This window comes from Rattus norvegicus, chromosome 5 (genome assembly GCF_021556685.1).
Source record: "Rattus norvegicus strain SHRSP/BbbUtx chromosome 5, alternate assembly SHRSP_T2T, whole genome shotgun sequence".
NCBI lineage: Eukaryota > Metazoa > Chordata > Mammalia > Rodentia > Muridae > Rattus > Rattus norvegicus.
Window position 1 is genome coordinate 14,446,692 of NC_141538.1, and position 27,177 is coordinate 14,473,868.

The window sequence follows — 27,177 nt, forward strand, 5'->3', positions numbered from 1 at the left end:
GTGCTGGGAGAGAATTCTAGGCTGGAGCTTGAGCTGGCAACTTAAGAAGACATGTAGAGAACAGGACTCTGCACATATTAATAAATCTTAACCACAGTATGAGGTTAAAATGAAACTGGTAAAGAAGCAATGGTCATTCCAATCTCGAGGATCTGTTTCTGCATGGCATGGTTTTGCTGTTATGCACATGAACAGGTAACCTGATGTTGATATTCTGAACAACTTTTACTATCAACAGGACACAAAGGCATAAACAATAAAACACTTGTACCTACCATGGCTGCTATTCTCTGTATCCCTAAAAGTGTGCAACAATTTACATAAGGACATTTCAACCGTAAAATTATGCACAAGTTATTTAGTGGATAATGGAGGCTAGACTGATGGGCAAGGCCAAGAAACAGAATACACTAAGAATGTTTATAATTTAAGGATTATATTGGCCCATCCAAAATCTGCTGAAAAGAAAAAAGCTAAATGGGATTCTGCATTGTCTAGACACTCTATAAAATGTACATTTTCCATGGTATTGTTATCAGGTAGTTTTCTCCAGTAGCTACAAACATTGTATGTAGGTAAGAAATAAGCTTTCAAAAAAAAGTCTCCTCTGTTGTGAATTCTGTTTAGCTCTATACCACATTTTTGATTGGGTTGTTTGGTTTTTTGAAGGTTAGCTTCTTGAGTTCTTTATGTATTTTGGATATTAGCTCTCAATCAGAGGTGGGATTGAAGCTTTTTTCCCAATCTGTAGGTTGCCAATTTGTCCTACTGACTGTGTCCTCTGCCTTACAGATGCTTTCCAGTTTCATAAGGTCCCATTTATCAATTCTTGATCTTAGAGACTGAGCCATTGGAGTTCTGTTTGGAAATTTTCCCCACCAGACCCCATGCCAATGAGTCCAAGGCTCTTTCTATTAGATTCAGTGTATCTGGCTTTACGTTGAGGTCCTTGATTTACTTGGACTTGAGCTTTGTGCAATGTGACAAACATGGATGTATTTCATTTTGCTACATAAAGACTGTCAGTTAGACCAGCACCATTTATTAAAGATGCTGTCTTTTTGCCATTGTATATTTTTGGCTTCTTTGTCAAAGATCAAGCGTCCGTAAGTGTGTGGTTTTATTTCTGGGTCTTTAATTCTATTCCATTCATCAACCTGCCTGTCTCTGTACCAATGCCATGCAGTTTTCATCACTACTGCTCTATAGTACAGCTTGAGGTCAGAGATGGTCATTCTCCCAGAAGTTCTTTTACTGTTAAGAACTGTTTTCCCTATCCTGTGATTTTTGTTTTTCCATATGAAATTGAGAATTGCTCTTTCCATGTCTGTGAAGGATGGTTAAGAAGCACTTAAAGAAATGTTCAAAGTCCTTGGTCATCAGAGAAATGCAAATCAAAACAACCCTGAGATCCCACCTTACTCTAATCAGAATGGCTACGATCAAAAACTCAGGTGACAGCACATGTTGGCGAGGATGTGGAGAAAGAGGAACACTCCTCTGTTGCTGATGGGATTACAAACTGGTACAACCACTCTGGAAATCAATCTGGATGTTCCTCAGAAAACTGAAAGTACCTGAAGACCTACTCTTGGGCATACACCCGAAAGATGCCTCACCATACCCTATAGGCATGTATGTGCTCCACTATGTTCATAGCGACCTTACCTGTGATAGCCAGAAGCTGGAAAGAACCCAGATATCCCACGACAGAAGAATGGATACAGAAAATGTAGTTCATTTACACAATGGAATACTATTCAGCTATTAAGAACCAGGACATCATGAATTTTGCAGGATTAAACTAGAAAATATCATCCTGAGTGCTGTAACTCAGACCCAAAAGGACATGCATGGTATGTACTCATTAATAAGTTGATATGAGCCAAAAAAAAAAAAAAAAAAAATACAAAATACCTAGAATACAATCCACAGAACTCAAGAAGGTTAACAAGCAAAAGGACCCAAATGAGGATGCTTCAATCCCACTTGGAAGGAAAAAGAAAACAATCACAGGAGGCAGAGGGAGTGAGGGACCTGGGTGGGGGAGGGGAAAAGGGGGAACATGATCTGGTATTGGGACTGGGGAGTTGGGGGAGAGAAGCCCTGAAGGTCACCATGATGAATGGAAATATGCAACCTTGGGTGGGGGTGAGGGGCTAAGAGGTGGGGGAACCCTCTAGAAAGTACCAGAGACCTAGGAGGTGAGAGACTCTCAGGTCTCGAAGGGAGGAACACAAGATGAAATGCCCAACAGTGGGAAGAGGGAACTCACAGAGTCCTCCTCCAGTAGAAAGACAGGGCATCAAGTGGAGGGATGGGGTTGCCACCCCACAGTCAAAAATTCTGACTCAGAATTGTTGCTATCTAAAAGAACTGCAGGAACAAGAATAGAGAAGAGACTGAGGGAAAGGTGGTCCAGTGACAGACTCAACTTGGGATCCATCTTAGGGGAAGGCTCCAAGGCCTGACACTATTACTGATGCTATGGAGTGCTTACAGACAGGAGCTTAGCATAGCGGTCCTCTGAGAGGCCCAACTAGCAGCTGACTGAGAGAGAAGCAGATACTTACACCCAACCATTAGACTGAAGTCAGGGACCCTGTGGTTGAATTAGGGAAAGGCTGGAAGAAGCTGAGGAGGAGGGCGACCCCATAGGAAGACCCGAGCCTCAATTAACCTGGACCTGTGAGATCTCTCAAACACTGAGCTACCAACCAGGCAGCATGCATGAGCGGGTCCAAGGCCCTGGACACATGTACAATGGAGGACTGCCTGGTCTGGCCTCAGTGGGAGAAGGCTAACCCTCTAAAGAGTTGAGGCCCCAGGGAGCAGGGAGGCCTGGCAGTGGGAGGGGGGACATCCTCTTGGTTACATGGGGGAGGAAGAAAGGGACAACAGCTGAACTGTAAATGCATAAAAGTAAGTAAATAAATAAATACCATTTCGCCAAAAGACTTGGACTATCTGGACTAGAAACCCAGTGTCTACTATTTACTGATTCTGGTTCATATAAGATATGTTCTTTAATCTACATCTAGGATTTTCCATTTAGAAAATTGAAATGCTACTTACTACAGAGTTATGAAGATAAAACACATATGTAACATATGCATCACACATGTAACAATCTGATACTAAACCAGCTACTTTATTAACATCACTATATCATCATAATCTTGTATACTCACTTTTTAAAAGGCATCCAGGTTGCAGGCACACCTCAGAAACAAAGCATGTACTTAGCCTAAATAAGATTCTGAATCAATTTCCAACAACCTAACCTCCCCACAAGAAACAAGTAAAAGGAAAGCTGAGAGAAGGGAGGGAAAGGGAGGGAATAAGAGAGGAATGGAAGCAAAGGCTCTAGATTGAAATCGTTGCCGATACCTGGTTGCCATATCCAACTCAACACGAGGGGAAGCATTCTCTCCATCCTCTCCTCTCCCACAGAGGACAGAGCACATACTTTCCCCAGTATGGAAGCATGGGAAAAGGAACACGACTCCCCTTGTAAAGCAGGGTACTAGTCTAGACTGCAAGGGGAGCTAGATTGGTAGGGAGAGTGAATACAATCGTACAATCATACATGACCCTTGCATTAATATTGCCATAATGACAGTCTAGGCAGTTTAGGTTTTGGGGAGCAACTATGAAATAGATTAAAGGATTCAGTAAAGATACCAACAATGGAAATGTCTACAACTTTCATCAAATAGGGAGTTCCAGGGCAGCTTGAGCATATTATATGGCAAGACACTGTCTCAAAAAATAGCAAACAGCAACATTAACATTTCTGTTGACACTGGGTTTGGGGAGTTATATTTATGTATGTTTGTTTATTTGCTACTGGGTTGGGGCTGTGGCTGAGGAGATCACTGCCACTCAATACCAAACACACACACACACACACACACACACACACACACACACACACACACACAGTGTGATAGGCAGCTCCTACTTATAATCAATCCCAGGACTTGGGAGGGTGAAGCAGCAGAGGGAATTTAGTACGCAAGGAGACCTCATCTCACAAATATCATACCCCAAAATATTAAAACTATAAGAGGCAGCTGCCTGTAGAACATGACTCTACTAAAGAAAAAAGGACTAGGGACAGATGTTTAGGGAGAAATAAGATGTAGACAGGGAGCAAGGGCAGGCATAGAAAACAGGGGAAGATGAGTTTCCTCAGTAATTCACGGAGAAAGGGTCTCACAGTCTTCTTCTCCTTAGCAGAAGGCATTTAAATGAGCATGACTATGGGTACATCCAAATTTTGACAAATTCCTGTGAATTTTGCTAAAGAAGTATATGCTATGTTGCTGAGGGAGGAGCAGGAGGCTGGAGAACAGGATACAAAATTGGGAGCAAAGAAATAAATGAAAGTATTTAAAGCCTGAGCAACTACCTCCAATACATCTGGAAGAGCAACAGCAGGCATCCATGGAGTAGCATTGGCTATGCAGAATTGCTAATACACTTGCTCAGACACTTCTGTCTCTCAAAAGGTACAGCACATCCATTCAGAATGGTGTTTAAAAGACTGTGTGGAGGGTTGGTGATGTCTCAGGCATTAAAGGCTAGGCTCACAGCCAAAAAGAAAAAAACAGAATTTGCTTAAGTTTGTAATAGTTAAGCCATGCTTTTCTGAAAACCACATTGTAGAAAAGGTGTCCTGAAAGCAACTTTTCTTGTTTGCCTTATCTAAACCTATCTGCTCCCCACCCAGACAGACCACCCTTAGGCAAGAGATCCAAAAGATCAAAAGATCCTCTCTATGGGAGCATGTCAGCAAATACTTCACACCGAACACCGAGAGTTCACAAAACACACACACACACACACACACACACACACACACACACACACACACAACCAGTGTCTCCCTACTTTCCTTGGGGCTCTTTTTTGCTTATCAACATGACAAGCCATTCTTCCACATAAAACTTAGCTTCTTAGATTGGCTGGCTTTTTATATGGCTTTTTTTCCTTTTCTTTCTTCCCCCACCCCTAGACAGGGTCTCACTATGTAGCTCTGGTTGGCCTAGAACTCAAGAGAGTTGCTTACTTCTGTCTCCAAAGTGTTGATATTAAAAGCAATGTGTCACCACACCCAGCTATAAAATTATACTGATTGCTTTTAGGGCCTTACACTGTACCTGCTGTTTGAAAACTAGGTCTTATCAAGATTTCTACTTTAGCTTCTTAATTCTATTATCTTCAGAGCCAGCTGTATCTCAGAAGATGAATCCCACTGCTAACATCTAATGAAAACATGATTGGGGCCTGGATAAAACTGGCTCAAAACATAAGGGCACTTGCAGCCATGCCTGATGACCGAGTTTGACAGCTAAGATTCTATAGGGAGAGAGAGAAGTAACATACACACATAGACATACATCATACATACATACACACATAGTACGTATTTCTTTCAAACCAGATTCAAATTCCACACAAAGACTAAAATCAAGGCAGAAAGATAAAGTTCAATCTCATCAAGCAACCACAGTGAGAATAAAACAGCAGATTTCATAGGGATATGGAGAAGATTAAGTTTAACTTGTAAAGTGTAAAACATTAACCAACCCCTGAGGTGCAAGCACTCTGTGAGGCTTAGCAGCCGCGGTGTGCCTGCGAAGAGCCACTGAAGCCTCCAGAGACCCGGCAGGCCACAGACGCCTCTGAAAGCATCAACGCGTTGTCAGGCAACCAGCGGGCCCAGGGCACCGCCCCCCGCCCCGGAGCCGCGAGACCTGCACTTGGGACTAAACCCGGCCACCGCCTCGCGACCCGCATCTCACAACCCGCCCCCTGCACCTCCCACCCTGCCCCCACGACACCCCGGAGCTTCCTGGCTCCCCCCACCCCAGCAGGCTCGAACCCCCATCCGGCCACAGCGACTCGGCCCGGCCCCCCCAGCGCCCCGGACTCTTCGTGTAGCCTTCGACACCCGCCACCCACGGACTTACTCCCAGCGAGGAACCACAGTTCGGGGCTCAGGCGACCCCGGCGCGGACCAAAAGACCGGGTCGCCCGCTCAGGGCTCCGCATCCCGGACTGAGCCCCCGCCCCACTCGCCCTCCACCAACGGCCAGGCGCGGCCCCGCCCCCGAAGACTGACGGGGAGGGGGGAAGGCCGCGCGGCCGAGGGCGCCCCCTGTAGTCCCGGAGGCCACACGGTGCACTCGCGACTGTGCCCCAAGAGTCCTATAATGCGTCTAGTGCGGGGCTAAATCTATCCCAGCGGTCCGGTCTCCAGTCACGTAGTGTGCCTGTGTGAGGAGGAATATCCGCACTGCTCTCACAGGCATTACTCCCAGCCCAGCAGTCTGGTCAACTCTCTGTCCTGAGCTTTCATTACATTTCATTACATGTTATTCTCTGTAAGTTCCGAGTGGCTGTGTATTGTTACCACTGGAAAAGCTTCTCAGAAAGACCTAAAGTTCCCAGAAAGAAATAGTACCACTGTACTCAAATGTCCCTGGTGTGCCCGAAGTTATACTGTAAGAAGATTCTATTTTATTTTTGGTCGCGTTGACACGGGGTCTCAAATAGTCCAGGGAGAAAGTGGGGTTCAAGCTCTTGATTCTCCATTCTCCACCTCCCAAGTCCTTGAATTAGCAACGCCCTTGTTTGTTTGATTCTTGCTGTTTTGTTTGCCCCAGCTCCTTGACTTTTTGAGACAAGGTCTCCTGTAGCCCAGGCTAACCTCAAATCGCTGTTTGTGGAAAGGCTCTCCTTTAACTCATCCTCCTGCTCCCACTTCCCAACTGCTGGGTTAGAGGCAGGTGTCACCACGCTCCAATTTTCTTCAACTTCTGAATCCAAAATCAAAACCAACAGTAGTGGTGAATAGTTAGCAATTCTTTTTTAGCTAATTTGTCTGCTAAAAACCTGCATTAGAAGAGGATACAGCCCGGCAAGGGTGGTACATGCCTTTAATCCCAGCACTCAAGAGGCAGAAGCAGGCAGATCTCTCGAGGCCAGCCTGGTCTACATATCGAGTTCCTGAACAGCAAAAGACCTTCCATGGCCGGGGGAGAGGGGGTGAGAAAAAAAAAAAAAAAAAAGGATACAACACAAAGCTTACTGGGAAAAAGCAAAACGTCCGTGTGAAGCAACTATAGAGCCTTCGAGATCCTGTGGAAGGAGCAGTTATTGTCAAAGAGTTAATGGAAGGCATCTCGACTGTGCTTTTTAAATACTGTGTGCTCTAAAGCAGAAATGTCAAGAAGTGCATTTAAAGCAATGCTTAACAACTACTGCATTACTAAATCAAGGAAAAAGTTCTAATTGAAAAGCTGGGTCAGGGTGGCTAAAAGATGATGAAGCTGGAGAAGTCTGTAAGAACCGTGTTACGAAAATAATTAAATATATTAGAATTAAATAAAACAAACAGATTTTATGCACGCCTTCAACTTACACTCTAGTGGGCATTTGGGGATGAGAATGAGAGGGAAGAAAACCTAAAAACACGACTGAAACAAATTTCATATTAACTACCGGAAAGAACGGATTGCGGAGATTAATTCTGCACTGAGACAAACCTTTTTTAACAAGTAGCGGGTAAGGCATTCACATCTCCTAACACTTGTATAAATGTTACCCTATAAACGCGTCAAAAGTTAATCTTAGCAACCGGTGAGTTTTGCTTGCCACCTCGCAACAGTAGCGAAAACACAAAAGCGAAACGCCACCCACAAACCCCGGAGGGGTTTATACTCCGCGAATTATCTTAAAAGACAATGTCACATAATCTTCCCCCTCCAAAACCAATAATCCGGAGATACTTACACCTCTGTTTCTCTAGAGACATTTAGTATTCCAAACAATTTATTTCGTTTGAAGCACCTACACTCACATAAACATAGTTCCCCAAACCGAAGTTCCCTCCCACACGCAATATGGCGGAATCTGAGTCTGCGCAGTGCGAGGCGAGACGGCCGACTCCTTCCTGGCAGGTCAACAGGCCCGCCTTCCGGCGCGAAAGGCCGTACCATTCCCACACAGAGACTTTGCGTCCCTCCCAGTTCACACGTACGGATTTCAGAGCCAGCATGTCCTCGTTTCGTTCGCAAAACTATTATTAGCCGAGCCGAGCGGACCCCTAGGAAGTGTTTTCTATGTCGCTACGCCGCCGCCGCGCCCCGACGCGCGAATGGTCTGGACCAACGTCACCTCCGGTCTCAAGTGTCATGGCTGCCTTGAGAGTCTAGTGAGTGTGCACCCGTGGTGGGGAAGGTGCAAAGCCCGCACGCTGAGGCCCAGTAGAATAAAGTTGCATCTTGGTTGTGGAGACTACAGCTTCTCCGGTCCCTCGGCCATGACAGCTTCCGGGAGTGGTATGGCCCAGAAGACCTGGGAATTGGCCAACAACATGCAGGAAGCGCAGAGTATCGATGAAATCTACAAATATGACAAAAAACAACAACAAGAAATCCTGGCGGCGAAACCCTGGACTAAGGAGTGAGGAGGTCCCTGGCGAGACGCAGGGGAGGGAAGGGATGGAGGGACTGTGAGAGAGACCCTCGAGGGGTGGAAAATGAAGTGGGTGGAGAATTTGGCTTTCTGAGGGGCGTCGACAGAATACTGGCCGCCGTGGTTTTATTCTACCTTATCAGTAGAGACTTCGATTCCCCTTATTTCTAGGGCCTGCTTCGATACCCCTTTTAGAAAGTTTCTTACCTCCAGGGGGTGTAAAGGGATGACTTAGGGTGCTACTTTCTCAAAATGATTATTTTCGTAAATTTCACACATTCTCCCCTGAACCTGGTGGCTGGCTACATGCAGTTAACCAACCTTCATGCAGCCTTCAGTGGATCTCAAACTGAAGAGCGTGACTGTTTTCAGAAATCGAATGAGCAGGGCATTGATCTAAAAAACAAAAATGAGCCCTTGGGGTGATTTCTTTTTTATCACTCTTTTCCTCTGTAACTTTTTTAAAGACATACCAAATCCTCTTACCAGTTCTCTAAAATACTACTGCAACAATTCAGGATTTATAAAATAGAGCTTAGAGGCTATTTGCCCCCCAGCCAAATCCATGTATCTTTGGGGCCCACGACAAGTCAAAAGATTCTTTAGAGCAAATCATGTTAAGGAGAGTGAAGAAAAACATTGCAAAAGGTTGCTATGTAAACTGCCTTGCTGTTTCCAGGTGTTTTGTTTTGTTGGCAAAGCTGGTTTTAGCTGTCAGGATTCTATTTTCAGGGTTTTTTGAGTTACTACTGTGGGCCTGGCACTGGTCTGATGATTTTTATGTCATTTAATAATCAGGGCAATCCAGTACTGTACTTTCTTTCCCTTTCTGTAAATAGGAAAATAAGCAAATACATTCATGATTATACTATAGCAGTGAACTTAGGTGCAGTAGACTGAGAATCAAGTCTCATAACTGTCACTTAAACGGTTGACTGGCATTAGAAAAGTAAAGTATCTAAACTTATCTATAAGATAATGGTTAAACATAGCTATTACGAATATCATGAATTTATTAAAAAGATAATTTATTAAAAAGTTCTGGAAGAACCATATATAATAAGAGCATAGTAGTGGTTTGTTTTTCTCTTTTTCCCAAGTAGGTGGAGGAGCCAATTTTTAAATTTATGTCTTGATTTCCAAGATGATCTCAGCCACTTTCAGCTTGTGGTTGAAATCTAGCAAAAGCTGGGATCTGTACTTGGTTGCTTGCATCCAACAAGCCGTGGTGACACTGAGTGACCTGTGCAGATTTCTTGGCTGTCCCTTAAGCAAGCTGCACGTTTTAGATGGATGTAAACTCTTGACTTCCTCACCATCTGTGGCTATACTTAAGTTTATTCTAACATGCAGGATACAGCCGTGATTTTAAAATGTTCAAGAGTTTAATCATGTACAATAGTTAGTCACAGAAGTAAGGATACTAGCTCTACTCTAATTCCCAAGATGCTATCAGAAGGAAGCCATAAGCTAACAAGCTGTTTCTTTGAGAATATCTTAAAAAGCGGGTTAATAGTTCGATCCCCAGCTCCGGAAAAAAAGAACCAAAAAAAAAAAAAAAAAAAAAAAGGCGGGTTAATAAGACTGGTAGCAGTACCTTAGATTTTAGTGTTTCTGGGACTAAGCTAAGCATTTACGGTGTACTTTTCATACTAATAGATGAAATATCTATTTATAGATATGTGATCTGGCATAGACATTAAGTGGCCCTACTCTCTCAGTTAGGGGGTGTCAGTGTAATTTAGAGACCTAAGCAAGTCAGTTGCAGAAGCCACATTTGTAGAAACTAAGTCCTCTGGCTCAGTGGGTAAGAGTACTTAGTTTTGCATGCAGACCTAAGGTTTAAATCCAGCATCTATGTAAAAATCCATGTGTGAATATGCTACCTTTTAGCATTATATGGAAAGAAAGCAGAGAGGAGGTCTGTGAGCTAGTCAGCCAGCCTAGCCACAACAGTAAGCTTTCAGTAAGAGACTCTGTCTCGAGGGAATGAAGTAATAACAGACGAAAATGAGCTGGGCATGTTGACACCTGAATTTAATCACAGCAGAGGTGGGTGATCAAGTTCCAAGGACAGCCTGGTCTACTGAACAGCCAGGGTTATACCAAAAACCTGGTCTCAACGAAACCAAAAAAAAAGGTAGTGAAAGACCCCTGACAGCCTCTGTCATCTCCACAGGTGGCACACTAATAAACATGTACCACAGATAATAAATAAATAAATTATTTAATTAATAACTCAGTAAATTAAGGTCAGAAAGTTAGGCCTAAGAAGGTAACCAGGTATAATAATTCCATGTTGATTGAGGAAGAAGACCTGTGGAGTTGATCATTATTCCCTCATTTCAATAGTATATTTAAAATTTATTTCAGACTCTTTATGTCTGAGCCAAAGACCCATGACATGGTATTTCCAGGCACCTTGTACTTACTGCTTTCTTTTTCCTCCACGTTCCACACTCCCTTTCAATCCCTATAAATCCCTTCAGAATGTATTTATTCTCACAGAAACTGTTCTGAAATTGCACGTTAAGTAAGGCCCTCGGTCACAGTGTGATTTTTGTTTTGTAGTCACCACTACTTTAAATACTGCAAAATCTCTGCGTTGGCACTGCTGAAAATGGTGATGCATGCCAGGTCAGGAGGCAACCTGGAGGTGATGGGTTTGATGCTCGGGAAAGTGGATGGAGAGACCATGATCATCATGGACAGCTTTGCTTTGCCTGTAGAGGGCACTGAAACCCGAGTAAATGCCCAGGCTGCTGCATACGAGTACATGGCTGCATACATAGAAAATGCCAAACAGGTAAAAATAGTGTTTCTTAAATTTAAAAAATCCTGAGTCTCAACTTCTGAGTTTCTGAACTTAAAACTGTTCTTTTCACAATAAATTCTACATTTTAAATTGAACTGGTTTTTATGTGAAATTTTAAAGTTCTTGTGAGATTTATAGTATTAGATTGGGAGAGGTGGGTCTTTCCAAGATACATTTTCATTTTCACTGTCAATTGTGTTTAAAATTAAAAAAAAAAAAAAATGGGGCTGGGAAGATGGTTGAATGGTTATGAGCACTGACTGCTCTTCCAGAGATCCTGAGTTCAATTCCCAGCAACCACATGGTGGCTCACAGCCATCTGTAATAGGATCTGATGCCCACTTCTTGTGTGTCTGAGGACAATGACACTATACTTATATACATTGAAAAATAAATCTTTTAAAATAAATGTAGGCTGGAGATGTAAGTTGGTGGTAGAGTTCATGCTCGGCATTCATAAGCCCTGAGTTCAATATCTCCTGTGCCCCTCAAAAAAACCAAGAACAACAAATTTAGGAATAAACTATTCCTGAGTAGGGTATATCTATTAATGGACTATAATGAACTATGTGGGCTTTAAAAAAAAAAAAGTATCTCTTTACTTAGGTGGACAAGCTCTAGAATTGTTTCTTCAATAAAAAAAAAAAGTATGTGGTATGTAGCTATGTGCAGATATGTGTGTTGGTCTACAGAGTTTCTGAGCTGAGAAACTCATGATGAGGGGAAAGATAGAGAAGAAACTAGATGCCCTTGTTCTTGCACGTTGATAGTTTTACACTACGTGAATGTATTGTCTGGTCAGAAGTTCCTTAACGTCAAAGCAGCATATGTTGCACGCTGTCATTGAACCACAGTGCTATGTGAAACTTGTAAATGGCAGCATCTCTGAGACTAAACCATACCTCAAGCAAGCTTTTTCTCTGACGTGTTAGGTTGGCCGCCTTGAGAATGCAATTGGTTGGTATCACAGCCACCCTGGTTATGGCTGCTGGCTCTCCGGAATTGATGTTAGTACACAGATGCTTAACCAGCAGTTTCAGGAACCATTTGTAGCAGTGGTGGTAAGTACTACCTGGGGCTCATTGTTGTGGCTAGGCTGGCTGACCAGTTTACAGACCTTCCTCTTCCATACAATGCTAAAGTCTCAGACTTGCATATTTATGCATGGTTTTTACAGAGATGCTTTTATGAAGTTCTTCAAGAAGACTTGCTAAGTTTTACCATCCTGGAAAACAGTGTGGTAAAAATGAAACTCTGGTGTTATTCTACCTAGGGAGTCTTAACCTTGCTGTACCTCACGCTCTAGCCCATAGGCATTTAATCGGGGTTGACTGAATTGGAGAAGCAGAAGTTTAATCAGTCATTAAATTTAGTTGAAGTATTCCTAGTTCACTGAACTTCTCTAATGATCTCAGTTGTTTTCAGGTTGTTCGCTAGTGCAGTGTGCATGCCTACAGTGCTATGTTTGTTTTTTTCGGTTTCCGATGTTGACTCAGTGGAGCATTTGGCTTAATTGCCCATCCGTCTCTTGTAGATTGACCCAACCAGAACAATATCTGCAGGGAAGGTGAATCTCGGCGCCTTTAGGACATATCCAAAGGTGATTTGGATGGAGGGCTGTATAGGGGGAATCTCCTGTAGTTGAGATTAGCCTTGACTTTACTCACGTCTTAAGTATTGGGATTACGGATGTCATCTGGGGTGATGTGTTTGTGAGTACAGGCATGGGTCTGCAGGTCAGAAGAGACCCTGGGGAGTCAGTCCTCTCCTTCTACCTTGTTTGAGACTGGATCTTTACTTTTCACTGTGTACAGGCTAGCTGGCTCTTGTACATCCTATCTCTACTTCCCGTCTGACCACAGACAGCTGGAAGTGCAGATGTGCACTAACCAGGCCTGTGTTGTGTGGGTTCTGGAATCCAAGTTTAGCTTCTGACATTTATACACAAGCTTTTTTTCTCCAGTGCCAACAGTACCTAGACAAGTACTCTACCCCTGAGCTATATATGCAACCTTTGTGATATCTTTTTTAGTGTAGAAGGATTTTCAAATACAAAGTTGCAAACTGCTACAGCTCATATCAAGCAATAACACATTTGTTATTTAGTAATCTTGCCAGACATAGGGTTTATTACCAAGAAACATTTGTGCACCCGTGGCAATTTGACAAGTACTAGAAAGTACACAGCGCCAGCAGTCCTTTTGTGTCTGCCTCCCTAGGACTGAAAGTAGCGTGTAAGCACCAGGCCCAGCTGTTATCCCAGTATTGGTGCTTACTGTTTGGCGCTCCTCAGTTTGGTCCCATACGTAAGAAGCTGCAGAGAAAGCTTTGCTTTTTGTCATTTTCATTTTTTGTTTTCCTTGCTTTTATTTAGGGTTATAAGCCTCCTGATGAAGGACCTTCAGAGTACCAGACTATCCCACTCAATAAAATAGAAGATTTTGGCGTGCACTGCAAACAGTGAGTAGCAGTTGGACTGTTGTCAGGGCTACAGACGTGGCACAGCAGCAGGCTGAAGTGGAAGTGGTGGATCTGTCAGTGATGCAGCTCAACCTTCCACTTCAGCAGACTTGCTCGCCTGCCATTCCCAAGGCCCAGGGTTCAAAGCCCAGCACCAAAACTCAGAATTCATTCAGTCAAAGACTTACTTCACACCTGACTCAGACAAAATGTATTTCATAATATGTAATACCTTTGAAATAGTAGAAAAAGAATATGAATTTAGGATAATGATAAAAGTGTTTAAACTAATAATTATTCTCTTTCTACTTATGGTTTTCCTCAATAATTCTTTTAATCTAGATCATTTCATTGCACAAGATACTCAGTCCATAGTAAGATTAGCAGTTGAAACACATTCCCAGGCACAGCTTGACAATAGCAAGTTTGCTGCCCTTAAAGTACACAGTTTGGAATGGGAAGATGGCACAGTGACTGAAGGTCTTTGATGCCGAGGCCGACGGCCTAAGTGTACTGTTGTATAAGTGCCATGCAGTAACCTAACTGATTGCTCTGCTGGAGCATCAGCAACTAAGTTCAGTCCCCACATTCAGTCCCCACGGCCATACAACAGAAAGAGAATAATTCCTGCCAGTTGCTCTCTGGTTTCCACGTTCATGCACATGGGACCCACCCATACACACACAATAAATAAATGTCATTTTTTCAAATGCCCGTTTTAGCTGTCTTAGCTCTTTTAACACGCTTTGTAAATGTATCTCACCACCTTCCCTCCTGCACATTCACCCAAGCTACTGCATCTGAAGCTCCAGCGTAGCGCTCCGTACACAGCCACTCTTCCTATATCTGCCCTCACCCTAAAGGTGGACCAGCCAGACTGGTCCCGTTAGCATGTGTGCAGAGCATGTCCTTCCCTCAAAGTAATGTTCCATCTTGCCAAGAGTGAGAGCCATAAGCCTTACCCAACTGCACAACTCTGTGACCTGGTCCCTGCTCGCCTCTCACCGGGAAGCTTTGGCCCAGCTGTGTTGTTCCTATCCTTCTGTCAGACGGGCTGCTGACATCCATCCTTACCTCAGTGACTCACTCACTACTGTACGTGAAGGTCTGTTTCCAATCACCTGGACAGAAGATGCGCTCCGATGACTATCTCATAGCCCTTCCTGTCACGTGTGCCCCTTTCCAGTTTCCCTCGTAGCACTGCCCTGTGGGATGGTTTTGACTCCCTGCTGTTGAGTGCACCCACTCACTGGTGTGTCCTCTCACACTTGAATCAGGTACAACACAGAGAAGGATGGGCTCTTTTAACATGTTACTGTCACAAAATACCTGGGATCGTTTCTGAAAAGGAAAGTTTTATTTCCTCAGTTTCAGGTTTCAGTCTTCAGTCAGTTTTGGTCCTAGTGTTTCTAACTCAGTACGTCATGGTGAGAACATGTTAAAATGAAAGGCTCCCACTCGTAAAGTTTCATCCCCTTCCATTGTCTCTGTGGCTCGAGTGCTCAGTGCATGGCCTTTGGAGGACCCCAGACCCAGAGTACAGCACTCATTCGACCTCTCATTCTGCTTCCTGTCCAGTGAACACAGTAAATCGTCCATAGCTACAGGAAAGATTAAATCAGAGCATAGATAAAGCGCTAAAGATAGAGACCATGCTTAAAGAAATGCCCCTCTGTCCTCACGTGTGTCTTTGTTCCTTTTTTTGAGACAGGGTTTCTTTGCAGTCCTGTCTGTCCCGGAAAGCACTCTGTAGAACGGGGAAGGCCTCAAACTCAGAGATCCTCCTGCCTGCTTCTGCCTCCTAGGTGCTGGGATTAAATGCCTGCACCGCCACCCCCTCACTCGATGTGTCTCTTAACCTTCAAAGGCTTTCCCTTCAGTCTGATGCCAACATTTTTGTCAGTGTTTATTTTTATTTCTTGTGCATTGGTGTTTTGCCTGTATATATGTATGTCCGTTGGATCCCCTGGAACTGGAGTTAGAGGCAAGTGTGAGCTGCCATGTTGGTTGCTAGGGATCGAACTTGGGCCCTCTGGAAGAGCAGCCAGTGCTCTCAACCACTAAGCCATCTTGCCAGCCCCTAAAGTCAACTTCTCTTTCCTTCTTTTGCTGAACTTTGATCAAGAACCACATTGTGCCCACCTTTCTGTATCTTCTCCTTGGCCTGAGGATGTGGCCTCGGTGTCTGAGCTTTTTTCTCTTCCTGTCTGCCTGCTCCATGAGCTTCCTTTCTGGTTACCCATCCTCAGTTTCTCTTAACACCCAGCTGTACTGCCACAGCCAGATTTCTGAAACTCCTCTCCTCTATCACTGCTCTGCACAGACACCTTCTATGAGTCCCAAGGAAACAGAGGATAAAGGTTAAATTTATTGGCTTTTAATAAATGTTTTCCACAAATGAGGCCACCACATAACTTTGTGGGTTTTCCTCACATAACTCTGCTCTTGGTAATTGTCATGGATGTACTTTTATATATGTGTGTATGCCATGGCACAGGTGTGAAGAAAGACAACAGGACAACTTTTGTGGGGTCATTCTTTCTTTCTACCTTTATGTCTTTACTTGGGTTACAGAGGTCCAACTCAGGTCTCCAGGCTTTGCACAGCAAATGCTGTTACTGGCTGAGCCACCTCACCAGCCCATTAGAGCCTTTTACAAGCATCATTGTCTTAGTTAGGGTCTTATTGCTGTGAACAGACACCGTGACCAATGTAAGTTTCATAAAGACAACATTTTATTGGGGCTGGCTTACAGATTCAGAGGTTCAGTCCATTATCAAGGAGAGAGCATAGCAGCATCCAGTCAGGCATGGTGCAAGGGGAGCTGAGAGTGCTACATCTTCACCTGAAGGAAGCCGAGACTGCATCCTCAGGCAGCTAGGAGGAGTGTCTCCAAGCCCACCCTTCCTCCAACCACACCTTCTAATGGTGCCACTCCCTGGGCCAAACATGTAAACCATCGCATTCCACTCCCTGGCCTTCAGAGGCTTGTGTAAACACTTGAATTTATGGAGGACATACCTAAATATAGTATAATAAAAAAGTATATTTCTTCTGAGGTCCATCCAATCACTTAACTATGATCCCTGGACTAAGACAGGCAACCATCTGGGCAAACTTAAAATGTTGCCATCTCCATGTCTGATGTCAAAGTGGTCTTCAGATCTTCACCTCCTTTTTCATCTTTGTTGACTGCAACAAACTTCTTTCTCCTGAGCTGGTTCCCCTCCCTGTTAGCAGCTTTCCTCAGCAGATAGCCCATGGCGCTGGCATCTTTAACATATTTTGGGTCTCCAAGACAGCTTCAATGTTACAGCTTGTTTCAATGTCTTGGATCCACACAAGATCCTCTAAAGACCTGGCTTCACTTCTCCAGCTCTGTCCTCTGTTGCACTCTGGTTGATCCACTCCACTGCCTCAGCTGTTCTTGGTGATCATCCCATGGTATTGGCATCTCCAATACACTGGGGTCTTCCAATGCAACTATGCTTCATCAGTAGACTCTTCACAGGCTCTCTTCTTGGTGCCGAGCCTCAACTCCTTTGCATGACCCCTTCAGTCCTGGGCTGTCAATTGCAACTGAGGGTGCACCTTCACCAATGGCCTTCAACAGTCTCTCACAGTCCCCAGCCTCAGCTGCTCTTCATGACCCCTTCATGCCTTCAAAACCAGTACCACCTGGGTGACTCTTACACATTACCAAGTCCAGCTGCAGCATGAGGTACAACCTTGACTATCTCTGGAACACAGCTTCTTTGTGCTCTCAGAAAACACATCCCAGAAGATTTCACCTCACTGATGCTGGTCTCTATCTTAGCTCCAGCTGACAAGCATCAACTGTCTCCTTCTCCTCTTAAATATAAAGCCAGAGACACATGACCAAAGCTGCTGAGTTCTGCTGCCTGCGGGAGCTGGAACGTGGTCCTCTTGTCCTATTACATTATCACCAGCTTCCCCTTTTCTAACTCCTTCCCTGCCTAAGCTGGGCTGTCCTGGATCCTGCTCTGTAGATTGACCTTGGATTTAGAGATCTGTATGCCGGTCTCCTGGGATAAAGGTTTGTACTAAGTTGCCTGGAGCTAACTTAGCTGGGTAGGAACTTGCCCCAAGGTCATTGCTCCCTTAATTCAGTTTAATATCCTTGAACACAGAATTCAGCTCCATTTCACTTCCAGGTGTCTCTTTAATACTTGAATATTTTGTATTTTTCCTTTCTCAACTTCCCTTTTTTCATTAAAATGCTCTTCCTGAGACTTAACCAGAGAACAAAGTCTATGATGGGCGTTTCTGAGACCTCCTTTGTCAATGCAATTAATCTGAGTCTTTTCACCTTAGCCTCAAGCAGACTCTTCGGACAAGGGCAGAAAGCAGGCACATTCCTCACCAAAATACCACAAAAGCAGTCTTTACAGCACATACTGAAATTCTTCACTGCTAAAACCTCTTGGGCCAGGCCTGCACAATTCAAATCACTCTCAGTAACAGAGACTTCCACATTCCTAGTAAGATAGCCCATTAAGCCCCTTTTAAAGCATTCCTCTGCTTTCCAAATCCAAAGTCCAAAATCCACATTCTTCCAAAGCATGGTCAGGCCTATCACAGCAGTACCTCAGTCCCTGGTACCAACTTCTGTCTTAGTTAGGGTCTTATTGCTGTGAACAGACACCATGACCAATGCAAGTTTTTTTTTTTTTCTTTTTCTTTTTCTTTTTTTTTTCGGAGCTGGGGACTGAACCCAAGGCCTTGCGCTTGCTAGGCAAGCGCTCTACCACTGAGCTAAATCCCCAACCCCCCAATGCAAGTTTTATGAAGGACAACATTTAATTGGGGCTGGCTTACATGTTCAGAGGTTCAGTCATTTATCATCGAGGTGGGAGCATGGCAGTGTTCAGGCAGGGATGGTGCAGGAGGAGCTAAATTCTACATCTTCACTTGAAGGAAACCAGGAACAGATTACGCATCCTCAGGCAGCTAGGAGGAGCGTTTGCAAGCCCACCCACCCCACAGTGACATACTTCCTACAACCATGCCACACCTTCTAATAGTGCCACTCCCTGGGCCAAACATATGTAAGCCATCACAATCATATTAGGGCTTCTCAGACAATTTGAGCTCCAAATGACCAGTTGAGTTCTTTTCTTAAGAACTTGTTATCTCTATTATAGGGGTGGGTAGCTCTTTTATATGTACACTGTAGCATCAGTCACTATTACTGAATATATTTTATCATATTTAACTTTGATCTGAATGAGTTTCTAAGTAAGGAATGTTCTTGTGTTTCCTTATATCCATTATCCATTGGTTTACAAGCAGCTAAGATAATTAAATACTCATTGAAAAAATAAAAATAAAGTCGGTCACAGTCACACACATTGGGAGGCAAAAGTAGGGGAGTTCCCTGTATGTTTGAGGCCAGCCTGCTCTATGCAATAAGTTCTAGGCCAGCCAGGACTGTTTTTCAATAGAAATAATAATAGGTTTTTAGATGTTTAACTAAATTCCCCTTAGTTCTCAGTATTATAAACGAACTACCTTTCAAAGCAGTAGAAATTCTTCTAGGTACCTTTGGAACTACTTTAAGGTGCTTTTTAAAAAGCACCCAGGCTACACTAGAGAAGGGAAGCCGTGGGAGATCTGTTTGTCGTTTCTAGAGTTTTCACAGAGGTTGGAAACCCTAGAGCTGCTCTAAGGGAGCTCATTCAGCTCAGCCTGTTGTTAGAATGAGAGAGCTCAATAACACATCATTTAGGAATTCCAATTGCTACTAGCGTCTTAGAAATTTTGGGGCACTGCAAAAGGAAAAAAAAACTGTATATAAAATAAGAAAGGCTGGGCTGGAGAGATGGCTCAGCAGTTCAGAGCACTGACTGCTCTTCCACAGGTCCTAAGTTCAATTCCCAGCAACCACATGGTGGCTCACAACCATCTGTAATGGGATCCGTTGCTCTCTTCTGATGTGTCTGAGGACAGCTACAGTGTGCTCACATACATAAAATAAATAAATAAGTCTTTTAAAAAAATAAATAAGAAAGGCTAGTAGACAGATTTAGAGCTGTACCAACTAAAGACAGAGGAAACACTATATTTAGCTGTTGTTCAACTGTACGACTATAAAATATAATTTTACGTAAGTGTAGCCAAAATTTCTATCCAATATAACTGTATATTTTTTTCACCTGCCAAATGTGTGCTCTTGTTTTGTAGATATTATGCCTTAGAAGTCTCATATTTCAAATCCTCTTTGGATCGTAAACTACTTGAGCTCTTGTGGAATAAATACTGGGTGAACACCCTGAGTTCCTCTAGCTTGCTTACCGTAAGTACTGGACTTGTTTCCTTTGAATTTTGTTTTACTCTGAAGCCCAAGTTGATGCATGCTCAACTGAAACATGAAGGACAACCCAGCACTGTCAGTTCTCCCCTTGTATGTGGGCCCCAGGGATCAGACTCAGGTTGTGAGGCTTAGCAGCAAGCTCCTTCACACACTGAGCCATCTTACTGGCCCCTGGCTTCAGGTGCTTGATTGTTGGGATCATAGACAAGTGCTATTACACCTGACAAATTTCAATTGTAGTCAAGCTTCCAAAACTGTTTGGTGTTTGAAACTCAATTCACAGAAAGGCATAACTTCAAGGCTGGAGCAGGGTTCTGTCCAAGCTAAATGAGGATGCTAGGCAATCCAAATGGGGGAGTTCTGCTTGTGCCTTAAAGAGGTTCATAGAGGAAAATCAAAAATACTGCTTCTGTTGCCTCAGATAACAGAACAGGTAGGTCTCTGACACATATAACACTGTAGCCTGATATGTCAAGACCCTCAGGAGTCACGTATCAGATGTTTACATTACAGTTCATAACAATAGCAAAGTTACAGTTATGAAGTAGCAATAAAGTAATTGTATGGGTGAAGACATGAAGACCTGTATGAAAGGATCACGGTATCAGGCAGGCTGAGAACCACAGGTCTGGTTAGAACTAACAGGATACCAAATGAAGGAAACTGAAACGGTCCTCAAGCAAGTCTAGATTCTCATTCAGGAGATGTTGTGAAGTCAGAGCTTCTCTGAGCTCTGCATGGTTCACATTCAGGCTGCACATGAAAGCAGATGGCAGCTCTAGCATCATCTCATGGTGTTGGGCAGACAAAAAAAGACACACACACACCCGCATGGTCTCGGGCAGCGTCTCCTGGGTTTGCTAGGCTTTGCTTAGGTCACAGGCTCATCCTGAAGACGTGCTATGGGCCAAGGCAAGGGACACATTGCTCTGCAGGGCTGGAGTAGAAACAGCTATTTCAGGAACATGTGAAAAGAGGTCCTGGGAAGAAATCTGAAGATTAAATATATATTTAAGAGGTATATATTTAGAAGTTAGCAGTTTTGTTGTTTTTACTCTCTGATAAAAAAGACTACTTCATGTAATACGGTATAATTTGAAATAAACTGGGTTTGAAAACAAATGTGAGACTACTGCTAGTCCTCTGTGACCTTCAGAACGCGGTTCGTCCCAGACTAGCCTTATAGTTGCTACACAGCCAGGGATGGCCCTGAAGTTCTGTGTCCACCTTCTGGTGCTGGGATTGTAGGCACGAGCCACCACATCCAGCTTTAAGGGCTGACTGAGCCTTTGCATGGTGTAGAGTGGTGGTCGTGGCACTAGGTGTATCGCTTGGCTCGCTACGGCAGAGAAAGCACCTGCCTTGATAACGATGGCTGGGGTTTGTTTGGTGTATTATATCCTTAGAAAGACTCACTTGAGCCTGTTTGCTAATGTCTTAAACATAATTTTGACACAGTCTGTGTTCTGCTTATTAGAAGTATCAGAATTCAAAAGTGCAAGCTGGGCACGTGTCTGTAATGCTAGACTTTGGGACTTGACAGGTTGAGTCAAGAGAATTGGGAGTCCCAGGTCTTCCTTAACACACAATAAGCTTGAGGCCAGCCTGGCCCACATGAGACCATCTTGTTTTATTACGGAAGAGTGTAATCACAATAGCAGATCCTATGTATTCCGAGTGCCAAGCACTACGAAGTGTATATTGCCTTAGAGACAAGTATATTTGTAGTCAGAAGTGACACCTGGTGGCAAGGAAAGAGGACACTAGGACAAGAGCAGTAGAAGTAGAAGTAGGCAGAGGACCTACTAGGTCCAATGACTTCCTGTCCCTGTTCCACCATTGTAATATGAGGACAGTAGGGGTTGGGACAAGTCTCATTACAAAGTGCCTTCACCAACTGAGACAAGGCCTTGCCTCGTGTATAGCCGTGACTGGCTTAGAATTTACACTGTAGCTGACACTGCCTTGATTACACTTAACTAGAACTCTAAATCTACAGAACAGATGGCTCAGGGAGTTAAGGCACTCACCACAATGTGATCCTTAGAACACATTTGGTGGAATGAGAATTCACTCCTGCAGATCTTCCTCTGACCACGTGTCTGCCGTGGCACATGTGCACACACAAACGCACAGAATAAACAAATGCCATTTTAAGTAAAGTTTTAGTGTGTGATCGCAGCAGCACCTGCCGTCAATCTCAGCAGTGGGGAGGCAGTGGAGGCGGATCTCTGAGTTCTCAGCCAGCCCGGTCTACAGAGTTCTAGGACGGCCAGGGCCTCACAGAAAAACACTGTCTCAAAGAAAAAAAAATTTTTTTTTTAAGATTACACCTTGTCTTCATGTCTCTGCATTTTAGAGATTATAGACATGTACCACGCACATATAGTTGCTTTTTTTTTTAGACTAAAACTAAAAAAAGATATAACGACCTTTATATCTTTATAAATTAGCAAGTCATGGGGGTATACACCTGTAATCTATTACAGCTACTTGGTGAGTTAGAACCTGAGCTGTTTGCTACTTTGTCTCAAAACAAAGTAAGAGTAGTTGAGCCTGGGGATTCAGTTTGGTGTAGAATGTGCTTTACAAGACTAGATTCATTCCCCAGTACCACACAACACACATATATAGGGAAATAGGTTAATTTTAGATAGATAGATAGATAGATAGATAGATAGATAGATCACATCATTGTTGAACATATGTATGAAACCTTTAATATTTTTCAATTTTTAAAATATCTAATGTAATATTAAAGAAAAATTGTATGCATAATAGATTTCTCAAACGTAGGTGTAAACAAGGGCCCAGAGTAGTACTCTAATAAAGTACAGTCACAAAACTAGGTAATAATAGTAAGCCTTTATTAGGTGTCCTGGACAGCTTTAAGAGCTTTACACACATTGCTTATTTCATGTTCAGAATAGCTTTAGGTAGGAGTTACTGCTGCCCTCTTCCATTTCAGAAGTCCAGGAGCCATGGTTCAGGCTTCCTAGCTCACCTGCAGCAGGGCAGAACCTTCACTCACATGGGCATTCCTCAAAGCCTTCATGATAGCAAATACTTAGTTTAAACAAAGGAGAAAATTCCACAGTGAATCCTGAAATTATCGTTTAAAAATCTACAATTGAAGAATATGTTTTAGGAACAGTTTTTACCGTTATGGCCCAACTTCTTCACTGTCTGTTCACGTTCCATCTGTACATTGATATTATTTAATAAATAAAGTGTTAAATTAATTTACATAAAAATCGTTGCATTTTTAGCCAGACATGGTAGCACATGCCTTTATTCCCAACACTTGGAAGGCAGAGGCAGACAGATCTCAATGAGTTCAAGGGCACCCTGACCTATACAGCGAGCACCACGCCAACTAGGACTACATAGTGAGACCCTGTCTCAAAAAAGTGGGTGTGTGTGTGTGTGTGTGTGTGTGTGTGTGTGTGTGTGTGTGCGCGCGTGTGTGTGCGCGTGTGTGTGTGCGTGTGTGTGTGCGCGTGTGTGTGTGTGTGCGCGTGTGTGTGTGCGTGTGTGTGCGCGTGTGCGTGCGTGTGTGCGTGCGTGTGCGCGCGCGCGTGTGCGCGCGCGTGTGTGTGCGTGTGTGTGCGCGCGCGTGTGTGCGTGTGTGCGCGCGTGTGTGTGCGTGTGTGTGTGCGCGCGTGTGTGCGCGCGTGTGTGTGTGCGTGTGTGTGCTCGTGTGTGTGTGCGTGTGTGTGCGCGCGCGTGCGTGTGTGTGTGTGTGTGTGTGTGTGTGTGTGTGTGTGTGTGTGTGTGTGTGTACAGAATGGGTGGTATACCTATAGTTCCAGACCTGCAGGAGAGTGAGACCAACTTGGGAAACCAGCAGGATCCTATCTCAAAACATAACTGTAGTGGATGGAGTACTTGTTTTATGTGCACGTGGTTCCTGAAAGCAGTCCTAGCTGCGGAAGAAAACAGAATGTTATTGTTTATGGTATATAATGTGTATGTGTAGTACAATGATAGCCCTACTTTCTCCACAGAATGCTGACTATACCACAGGCCAGGTGTTTGATCTGTCTGAGAAGTTAGAGCAGTCGGAAGCCCAGCTGGGGCGTGGGAGTTTCATGTTGGGTTTAGAAACACATGACCGCAAGTCAGAAGACAAACTTGCCAAAGCTACGAGAGACAGGTAAGGATGCATGTGCAGGGCTCCCGCCCTGGCTCTTTGATGTCTGAACATTATTTGCTTAGCCTTTTTAAAAAGTCACATGTGACACATGCAAATTTTAAATCCACACTTCAAAGTTTTAGGGGACATGAGGCAAAAAAGAAAGCAGGTCTAGGAATGTCATAGAAAACGCCACGTCACCCTTTATAGGTTTAGCCGCAAGTGCACTAGGAAATTTGGTCCCTAACTAGATCTTTTTTACAGGGGTTGGGGTCTTACAAAGGCCTGCTTATCCTTTTCCTCAACTCAGCATTTTCTGAAGGATTGAGATTAAGATTTCTTAAACTTGCCAAATTTTAGATTCCAGAGTATCATGGAACAGATTTTCTCTCTTAACCCTTTGGGCTACAATTATTCTTTTTTTTTTTTTTTTCCTTTTTTTTTTTTTTCCAGAGCTGGGGACCGAACTCAGGGCCTTGCGCTTGCTAGGCAAGCACTCTACCACTGAGCCAAATCCCCAACCCCGGCTACAATTATTCTTTCTGCAGTATTTTATTATTCCATATTTTACTTCCTGAGTATTTCCTCGTGATGTGGTCTCTGAAACTTAGATGTGGCCTTCTGATGCATATACCAAACGGGGTTTAACCATGAACATTTACTGCCACAAAACTCGAGTTTAAATACGATACAGGCAAAGGAGAGGGGACATTTGCACAGCTGAAAGCTGACCATTCCTGCCATTTCAGCACTGTCCTGTAAGGCTTAGGGGCTCACTCCCCCGCCCACCAACCATTTCCTTACATTCATAACCGCCTGTTTCTGTGGAGCGCACGGCTTTCCTCCATCTCCTCCTGGCCAGGATTCCCACCTGTATTACGTTTTTCTCTTAAACTCCAACAAAACTGTCTTTGAGCATTTTTTTAAAATGGAGGGGAAAAGAGTATTCCATAGGAAGATGGGCGGAGGGCAGATAAAGGTATCTTGGCAGCTGGAGTCCTCTTCTGGTAGAAATACTTCACTCCGGGCTGAGATGGCGCTCAGAGACTGAGCACGCACCTGCCGTGCACAGCACCACAGACCACAGCAGACCCGACTCAGGGCTGTGAGGTGCGGTGGCCCAGTCTTCACGTGTGGAGTTGATGTCTGATCTGTGAGGTTTTCAGTGCTGAGCATGGTACCATGGCACATGGATGTGTTTCTTTGTTTTGGTTTTTGTTCATTTGATTGTTTTCTTTTTCCTCAGAAGATGTCTTCCCTTTTATTTAAAAAAAAAAGTAGGGCAATGAAGGTTGATAATGAGAAGAAAGCGTCTTCCTATGAATTTCTGTAATGAAAAGTGAACTCCGCAATACCAATGGAGCGAGCTTTGTCATTTTATCACCAGTGACCTGACTTTCAGCTATTTAGGGGATATTTATAGTTATTTCAAAAATCAGAATCCTTCAAGGTTTTTTTTTTTTAGTTATTCTGAGGAATAACAACATTTAAAACTTTTTTACATTCATGTTTGCCATGCAAGTGCTGTGTGTGCGCGTCTGTGTACACTTCCCAGCTATGCATGAGGAGTTCACAAGACAGTTTGTGGGATCTGTTTTCCTTCCACTACATGGATCGAACTCAAGTAGCAAGAACCCTTGCCCAACTGAACCATCTTGCCAGCCCCAGGAATAATAGTTTATTCACCACAGGAACCAGTGTGCAATTATTGAATAATACTGTACAGATCCACAGTGAGTGTATAGGTTCCCCAAGTCAGAGTAGCAAAATTAATTAGCATAGTTATTCTTTTATAACGGACTAGTTTAATAAACCACTTAACAGGCAACGCAGAAGTTAGAAACCTCCAGGAAGGCTTCGGTGTGACTTGAAGAGTGTGACTAGAATGGAGTCACCCTTGGGCTCTCACTCGGAATGGGGAGGGAAGGAGAGCTGAGCAGCCCTCAGTCTGTAACTGTGTTTCTTCTTTCCAGCTGTAAAACCACCATAGAAGCCATCCATGGACTGATGTCTCAGGTTATTAAGGATAAACTGTTTAATCAAATTAACGTTGCTTAGTTACTGCTGAGTACTCTTCCTCAGAGCTGGCGTGCGGAAGGAGAAGAAGCTCAAGGAACATTCTAACCCAGTTACCAGAACTCAGATAGAAGACTAAGGTGCTGTGTGACGTCCTGAGTATTAGCACTGTAATAAAACTGTCACATGAAATTGTCCTTCTGTGCTTTTGTGGGTGAGGTTGCCTTTGATGCTCTTGTTTATGGGAAGAAAAAGACTTACTAGACCTCTCGTGTGTTTCAAACCCTGTCTGTAAAACCAATCAAAGAATCTTAGCATTAATCACATCATGGTCACGAACTTTTCAGTTTTTCTTGTGCCTTCTCTTGACAGTCTATTAGTAAAAATGTAATTTAATTATAATAAAATAGCATCTGACTGCAGAGCCCTGACTGGCCTGAGTCTCGCTATGTAGTCCAGGTTGGTCTCAAGCTCACAGCTTAGCTTCTCCAATGTAGGGACTACAGGCTCATGGCATCACAGTTTTATATCCCTATGAAATAACTCCAAGACCTTTCATGCTTCATTTTACTGAAAACCACAAAAACTTACTAGAGACAGTAGCATCTGGTATGTAGCAATTCAAATTTCCCCAACTGAGGGCAGGAGCACTTTCTAGAGCTCAGTTAGCAAGTTAGGCATGGCAGCATCCATTCAGTGCTTGGTAAAGGCTAAAAGCAAGCTGCTCTGGAGAGACATTGTGAGGCAGGGAACTCAGGGAGGAATCTTGTTCCAGAGGGGCTCTTGAAAGGTCCACTTGAAGGGAAGTCAGTCTAGCCAGAAAGATGGCCACTGTCACAGCAAAGGGGCGCAACTGTGTGGAAGATTGGGGCAGAAAGCAAGGAAGTGTGTTTCTGTCAGACTTCAGATTGTCCAGTTGCACTTGGGAAG

At 43.7% G+C, this 27,177-nt stretch overlaps 2 protein-coding genes across 52 annotated transcripts in view; one reads left to right on the top strand and one right to left on the bottom strand.

Annotated features, from left to right (window-relative positions):
* The window catches only part of Cspp1 (centrosome and spindle pole associated protein 1), a 114,948-nt gene extending 107,038 nt beyond the window's left edge, over window positions 1-7,910 (bottom strand). For 27 of the 50 annotated variants that reach the window (XR_015619787.1, XR_015619781.1, XR_015619786.1 and 24 more), the window contains exon 1: window positions 7,804-7,910. The gene's annotated coding sequence lies outside the window, so the exon portion shown is untranslated. Of the gene's footprint in view, window positions 1-5,978; window positions 6,069-7,803 lie in introns of those variants that run through there. The other 23 variants (XR_015619785.1, XR_015619784.1, XR_015619783.1 and 20 more) reach the window with 2 other exon arrangements.
* A 74-nt stretch (window positions 7,911-7,984) lies between these two features.
* On the top strand, window positions 7,985-26,439 carry Cops5 (COP9 signalosome subunit 5). Of its 2 annotated transcripts, none has more exons than XM_087548618.1 (8): window positions 7,985-8,224; window positions 11,059-11,293; window positions 12,235-12,363; window positions 12,837-12,902; window positions 13,677-13,762; window positions 19,967-20,078; window positions 24,104-24,252; window positions 26,205-26,439. In XM_087548618.1, the coding sequence occupies exons 1-8, from the start codon at window positions 8,133-8,135 to the stop codon at window positions 26,287-26,289; spliced, it is 954 nt and encodes a 317-aa protein (XP_087404744.1). In that variant the 5' UTR covers window positions 7,985-8,132; the 3' UTR covers window positions 26,290-26,439.
* Window positions 26,440-27,177: the final 738 nt, after the last annotated feature.